At 56.7% G+C, this 7285-nt stretch overlaps 1 protein-coding gene across 1 annotated transcript in view; it reads right to left on the bottom strand.

Moving 5' to 3' along the window:
- CUL7 (cullin 7) overlaps positions 1–7279 on the bottom strand; it is a 16016-nt gene extending 8737 nt beyond the window's left edge. Inside the window, 10 exon segments of the mRNA XM_010863240.1 lie at positions 4–231; positions 1724–1829; positions 1922–2159; positions 2923–3151; positions 3388–3584; positions 3678–3819; positions 4543–5040; positions 5174–5325; positions 5756–6343; positions 7190–7279. Of these exon segments, the coding sequence (XP_010861542.1) occupies positions 4–231; positions 1724–1829; positions 1922–2159; positions 2923–3151; positions 3388–3584; positions 3678–3819; positions 4543–5040; positions 5174–5325; positions 5756–6335 (2370 nt within the window). The 5' untranslated portion in view covers positions 6336–6343; positions 7190–7279.
- Positions 7280–7285: the final 6 nt, after the last annotated feature.

The raw sequence follows: 7285 nt of genomic DNA, 5'->3' as shown, positions 1-7285 counted from the left end.
CATCTGGATACAGCCTCCCAGGATGTTGGTGGTGAGCTTCCGGTAGAGGTGGGCATGCTTCTCGCACTTGAACACCATGTCCCGCAGCTCCTGAGCCAGCTCCAGCTTTCCCAGGTGCTTCTCCAGGGCCTTGGAGATGGCATCCCGGGCTCCCAGCTGATTGAGCACCACAGCATAGTCCCTGCTTACGGAGGCCAGGCGGTGCAGGAAGAGGATCAGCTCCTGGAGCACCTGGGATGAGTGTGGGGGCGGTGAATAAAGGGGATGGACCACAAGGCATCTTCAGCAGTGCTGACTACACACCTACTGTGTGCCGGGCTACTGCGGTGAACACAGAGTGAGGAAGTGAAGAGACAGGGATGGGGCTTCCCACAGAATCCGCCTGCCAATGCAGGGGACACAGGTTCAACCCCTGGTCCAGGAAGATCCCCCATGCCTCGGGACAGCTAAGCCCAGGCGCCACAACTACTGAGGCCGAGCTCTAGAACCCGTGAGCTGCAACTACCGAAGTCCACACACCTAGAGTTTGTGTTGCACAACGAGAGAAGTCATCGCAATGAGAAGCCCATGCACCACAACGAAGAGCAGCTCTCACGTGCCACAACTAGAGAGAGCCCACGCGCAGCCACAGAGACCCAGAGTGGTCTTAAGTAATACGCAAATTAATGAAAATAAGCAGCTTGAAAACTCAGCATTAAAAGAGAGAGAGACAGGGATGGGAAGGCGTGAGGGCTTGGTGAAGTTGGAGAACCAAACAAACTGCAATGGGAAAGCCAAGAGGTGCCCTGGACCTGGGGTTGTGGGCCACTGACTACGCTGCCAACAGGTGTCGGGGACATCTCTGGTTGTTTCTTCTCAGGCCCAGCTGTCCCAGAACCAGCTGTGGGGCTGGGTTTTGAGATGCTCAGGCCTCAAGCAGAGACACCTGAGGGCAAGGAGGGGGCCAAGAGGGAGCAGATGTGTGTAAGCCCACCACAGCGCTAAAACCTGGGGAGCAGCCAAAGGTGTGTGCTGCAAACATGCACTGCCTCCAGGACTCCAGTTCTCTGACCCCTTCCCAAGCCTTCAGTGCCCAGGAGCGCTCCAGGGCAGGCGGCTGTGATGGCCCCCAACCCCACCCCGCCTCCTTCACTCCCCTTTCCTCCACAGGCTCAGCCAGACAGGAGCCACTGAGGCTCTTCTTTGTTGTTGGATTTTTTGGGGCATTCATGTTTGTTTTTTTTTTTTGGCTATGCCCCAGCATAGGGGATCTTAGTTCCCTAACCAGAGATTGAACCAGTGCCTCTTGTAGGGGAAGCACTACCTGAGGAAGTCTCCACTGAGGCTCTTAATGTAACATAAATATAACCTTTTATGTAACAAAAAGAGATGGCAAATAAGATCACTTCTGGGCTTGTTTATCTAAGGAAACACAGGAAAGATACATAAATGAATACAAGTGGTTACCAAAAAGGGGCATGTTGGGGGGCACTGGGAAAACGGGACTCAGGTGGGAGTGAGAATTTTCAGTTTATACCTTGTTACACTGCTCTCATTTGTGAACTCTGAACAGTATGACCTTTTAAAAATATATATATAATTCAGTTTCAAACACAAAACCCAAACCAAGAGCACAAAGGCTCCATGGTGCCCCCCCACCCAGGGTGGGGTAGGATGTCTGCCTTGCCAGAAGCTACCTGGCCTCCTCCCCACTCAGTATCTCCCCAGGGCGGGGTAGGGGTACCTCTCGGTCAGTGTTTGGGGACCGCAGGCAGGCCATGCAGGCGTCCATGGCTTCATGCCAGGGGAGCAGCAGTGCCTCAGGGAAATCCACCAGCTGCATCAGGATTCTGGGGAGCGTGGGGGCGGGGCGGGAGGAGAGAGATTCGCAGTCAGGCTCAGAGACCCTTCTGTCCCGCCCCGCCCCACCGCACCCCCTCACCTCAGAACAGCCAGGTGCAGGGGCTTGTTGGCGGCAGGAGTGTCGAGGCTCCGCATGAGCACGAGGAAGGGCTGGGGCTGCCGCTGCAGCTGCAGGAGGAGGGGCTTGGCCTCTCCCTGCTGGGGCCCCTCTGAGCGGAATGCTTCCTCCAGATCCAGGAAGATTTTCCCAGCCGGACCAAAACCCTCTGCCAGACGCTGCAGTGGCGTGTTGGAGCCCTGAGTTGGGGCTTCTTTTGCTACAGGAGAGGGGAAGTCACAAGAGTTGGCCACTGTTAGTGACGGGAAAGGTCGGAAAAGGAGAGACACATTCGTAACTCTCCTGTTACTCTTCTAAAAATATTTTTGATTTTTTTGTTCCCCCTAAAAGTTAGGTTCTGGGGATCATGACAGCTTCATGACAAACTTTTTATTTTGTTCTCTTAAAATAGCAAGGGAGAGACTTCCCCAGCAGTCTAGCTCTGTGCTTCCACTGTAGAGGGCTGGGTTTGGTCTCTGGACAGGGAACTAAAATCTCAAAAGTTGCGAGGTGAGGGCCCCCTTCCAAAATAAAGCAGCAGAGCTTCCTATCCGCAAACAGAAGAGCATTTTCCAGAAGCATGCAATAATCTGTTTTTCCCTCCAGCAGAAAAAATTCAACGTGAGGACTTCCAGGGCTTCAAAATCTCTTGCGATGTTTGTGCTGTTTGGCTGTGCCTCTCACCTTGCAGGATCTTAGTTCCCCGACCAGGGATCAAACCCAGGCCACTGTAGTGAAAGTGCCAAGTCTTAATCACTGGACCGCCAGGGAACTCCCGCAACGTTCTAACCTTACATCCTCCTTCATTCTTTGGAGGGAGCACAACGTCTGCTTCTCCATTCACTGCTAATCTCAACATTTCAGACTCTTCCTAAAGTGCCATCGGTCTCAAGACAGGATTGCACAAAACCCAGCACAGACGTCTCTCCTGGGCTAACGCCCTTGGGCCACTATGCAGAGCTGCTGTCCACGTGGCACCCCACCTTCTACTCTGGCCGCGTCAGCTGATTCCTGAGGCTGGGCCCGGGCTTCCAGCAGGGACAGATGGGCCAGCTGCCCTGCCAGGGCCTCGGGCCCATACTTCCTGTAGACGCGGCAGTTGAGCAGGTCCCTGAGGGCGCTGTCGTCGAGTCGCTGTGGCAGAGCCAGCAGCAGGTCTTGGGCCAACTCCGTGGGCACGGCCAGTTCAGCCAGGATCTCGTCATCCAGAACCTGCCATCAGGGGAAACGCTCTCGCTGCAGGTGGCTCTACCCGCCCGCACAGGCGCTTGCCAGGGGATGGGTTCTCTGCATGCGCCTTCTCCACCCCGAACCTCTCATGGCAGGCTCCTCCCAAACAGTTTGCCAACCCCAAACATCCTAGACTCCTCCCCTGAAGCCCCTTACGCTGTCAGCCTCTGCTTCCCATCCTCAGCCTTCCACACCCCCCTAACACAGTCCGGCTCTACCTCCCCGTCCAGGTTCTCCTGAAGGATCTGGAGAACCTCCTGATGGTCAGGGCCGTCCAGCTTCTTGATGAAGAAGAGGAGCTCCCACCACTCGGCCTGAGTCAGGTGTTCACTCTCCTCAGTGTCCTCGTCCTCAGGCCACACGTAGGGCACAGCATAGAGCTCGGTCATGGGCTTCCAGCGCCAGGATGGCAGGGCTGTGGAAATGGGCCACAGGGTGCAGAGATGTCGCTGCCCGCCCCCACCGGACCACTGCTCCGAGCTGACCCCGGCTTCCTCTCTGGGCTCACCTGTGCCCACGGCTGCACTGACCGCTGCCCCCTGGTACTCATCAGCAGCCTCAACCATGTTCTCGATGTCTTCCTCAAAGCCCAGAATCTCCAGCATGTGCCAGTGCACCCAATAGGTGCGGCCTGTTGACTCCCACAGCACCTGGGGGAAACGGGAAAAATAGGGAAGGGGCCAAGAGGTTACCTAGTGACTGGCTATGACCTGATGATGAATGTGGACCCACAGCCCTCAGGGTGACCACCTGGCCAGGTTTGGAAAAACCTCCAGAGAGCAGAACACACGGTATATGGAGAAGCCACGTGAGCACGTAAAGGATGCCTTCTCTAAACGGGAACATTTTTCTTCTCTCCTATCCTTGGTGGCTTTTTTTTTTTTAGTATTTATTTATTTGGCTGCCCCGGGTCTTAGTTCCGGCATGTGAGATCTTCGATCTTCATTGCAGCATGTGGGAGCTTAGTTGCAGAGAGTGGGATCTAATTCCCAGACCAGGAATCAAATTGGGGCCCCCTGCATTGGGAACGTGGAGTCTTCATCACTGGACCACCAGGGAAGTCCCTATTCTTGGCAGCTTACGCCCCTATACTTCCTCCTGGCCTTAACCACAGTCTTGCTGAACTTGACCTTTGGAACGGTCTCATTGTTACCAGGTTCTTCGTGGGAGTGAGTCTCCCTGACCTCAGAGTCTTCTACAGACAAATTTTCTCAGCCCTCCAAATGGCTCCTCTCTCAATCGCTGACTCCCTTTTACCCTCCCAAGCTTACTGAGGGTTTTCACTGTGAGTAGCATGCTGGAGCCCCCAGCATGAAGCGTGAAGCCCCAGCAATGCCCCACGCAGACAGATCCCCAGCGGTGGCCCTCCTCACCTGCACAGGGGGCACGCCATTGTTGCTCTGCCGGAACTCGCCCTCGTCGCCCGCGCTGATCTCCTCGTAGTCATCCAGCATCCGCACTCGCATGCCCGGCTGCAGCGCATCCCGCACATACAAGGCATAGGTATTACCACTTGCGAACTCAGAGCGAGGTCGAAACCTCCTTGACCTCCTGCGGGAAGGCAAGGCCTGGGCAGGTGGGAGCCCTGGGCCCTCATCCACCAGCTGGGGCTGGAAGATGGAACCGGAGGGCTGTCCCGAGGGCCCCTGTCTGCTCCAGACCTGGTCCCAGCGCATGGCCTGCACCAGCTCTGAGATCAGCGTGCCCATGGCCATGCTGAACTCCAGCTCCAGGCGACCCCTCTCCCCACTCAGCTCCTCAGGAGTGGAGTTCGGGGCTCCTGGTTCCGCAGCAGTGTCATTCAACTGATCCAGGAGGAAGGTGACATGCAAATAGCGCTTCACCAGGGAGAAGAGCAGCCTTCCTGGGACCTGCAGGACACAAACTCTGGTCTACACTTACCTTGTTCCAGCTTTCTCTCCACACTGTCCTCTGAGGGCAGGTGCAAAGGCCTGGTCCCCAGGTTTTGTCCACAGCTCCCTCCCAATACTCCCCACAGAATACCTGTGGCAGCTGAATGCCCTCAAAAGACATCGGGTGTTCAGAGAGCGTGGCCTGTGCAAACAGTGCCAGCAGAGCACAGCGGCTGTCAAAATCCAGGTGTTTCTCAATGGCCTCTTGCTGGCTTAGTGAGAAAAGGATCTGGGTCCGGGTCCCTGGAACCCACATTCCAATCAGTAACAGCTCCTAACCTCGTCCTTCCCAGACCCCTCTTGTGGACCCTTTACTCTTAGTTCACACCTTTGCTGTCACACAGCAGAATGACACGATTTGCTGCTTTGCTCCAAAAGCCAAAGCTTACTATATTATTCTACCTTATTACTGCCTCATCTGCAAAAATTTAAGTCTAAACTCTTCCTCCGCCTAGGAAAACAGTTAATAGGAGGTTCTTGAAGATTCAGTCTTCCCTTTCTGCAGAGATGTCCACACTCACCTTCCCACCTCCCTCCCTGCAATGTGAAGAGAAGGGTCACAGAATCATTTACATACTGCTGAGATCAGAGGCGCCTATCATAGGGCCCTGTGAGATGTTAAGCTGACCCAGCCCCTCTCCAGCTCCCCTTTCCTCCCCACGCTGCCCCTCACCAGCATCATGGGAGGCCAGGGCTTGAATCATCCGGCCCGCGCTCCAGCGAATCTGATAATCGGGACTGCTAAGCATGTGCATGAGCAAGTCCAGGACCCTTGGGTCTTTGAAGACCCCGGTGAGGGGCTCAATGCTGGCGTAGGCGCTGAGCACGTGGACAGTGTGGAGCAGAGGAGCGGGAGGAATGGTGCCCACACATTCCTCCAGCTGCCGAAGCGCCCTCTGAATCAGAGACTTCACGTCGGTTTCCATCTCCCCCAGCACGGATTTGTCCAGCGCTCCAGCCTCTCCTGCTGTCTCCTGGGAGGGCCCGATGACCTGGCCGTCCTCGCCCAGCATCTTGTGGCAGTTGGCATAGATTTCGTCATTGGACATCCATAGCAGGATGTGCTCAGCCTTGCAGTCCACGTGGTTGGAGCCCCCTTCCCCGTCATCCCCACGCCGGAGGATGAGCCAGCGGATCTGGTACTCAGGATGCCCATCATGGCCCACTCGCTGGCGGATCAGCTCGTCCGGATAAGCGTGCAAGCCGGGCCCCAGGGGCACCCTGAATTCCCTGTAACGGAGTTCCCCCACCATCTTGGCACCTGGCAACACAAGGGAAAGAGAACAGGCAAGCTAGAGTGAGAAGTCAGAAAATCAAGGACATCCAGGAGTTGGGACAGCAAATATGGCAACAGCTGTCAGGCTGGGTGGGGTGAAGCAGGGTCCAGGAGTTGCCTGCTCTAGGCTGGGTGGGGCCAGGCCTAAGCAGAGAATACCCGGGAGTTTGTTCTGAAAGAACTCAAAATTGGCGGGCTAAAAGGAGAGTCCAAGGCCCGGAGTGCAGCATGGAGGGAGCTCCTTTGGAGCAGTGGGGAGGGGACAGTGGGGGCAGGGAAGCCTTGGAATTAAAGTGAATCCCAGGGCCCTGGACAGGCGGCAGCGGACCTGGGAAGGGGGTATGTGATGCCCAGAGGGATGTGTGTTTTGGGGTGTTGAGGATCGAGAACAGAGTGTGTATGCAAAGGGGTGGTAGTAGCTCTAATGGCTGAAGCACGGGAGAGTCTGCAGGAACAAGAGATCCCGAGATCTGGTGATGGAGCGAGGGCGCAGGGCCCGACGGGCTGGGAGGAGGGGCTGGTGGGCTGAAGGCACCCAAGGCTAGAGGCACTGGAGCATCAAGGTCGGTGGGGGCGACGTGAGGACCCGAACAGTGTGCACAGGAGAACTGATGGGTGAGGGGCGCGCGGTTTCGGGGGACCAGGATGGAAGGCCGAAGAAGCCAGGGGCGCGCGGCAAGGTCCGGGGGTAGGGGGCTAGGCCAAAGAAACCAGGATTCCGAGGCGCATTGGGATGGGGGACTCGAAGCCCGGGGGTGGGGGCTGGGGGTGAGTGGGCGGAAGGAAACCCGGGCTCGGAGCGGGGGGGCGCCGCGGCGGGGCTCGGGCCACCTCAGAAGTCGATGGGGGTCCCAACGCGAGGCCTGTCCTTCGCCGAGCTAGGAACGCGGCACAGACGATGGCGGCGGCGCTGGCGGAGATTTGGGC

The sequence above is a fragment of the Bison bison genome, unplaced genomic scaffold (assembly GCF_000754665.1).
Source record: "Bison bison bison isolate TAMUID 2011002044 unplaced genomic scaffold, Bison_UMD1.0 scf7180017864487, whole genome shotgun sequence".
Taxonomy (NCBI): Eukaryota; Metazoa; Chordata; class Mammalia; order Artiodactyla; family Bovidae; genus Bison; species Bison bison.
Note: the sequence above shows the minus strand (reverse complement) of the source record. Positions and strands in the feature narration are given on the sequence as shown.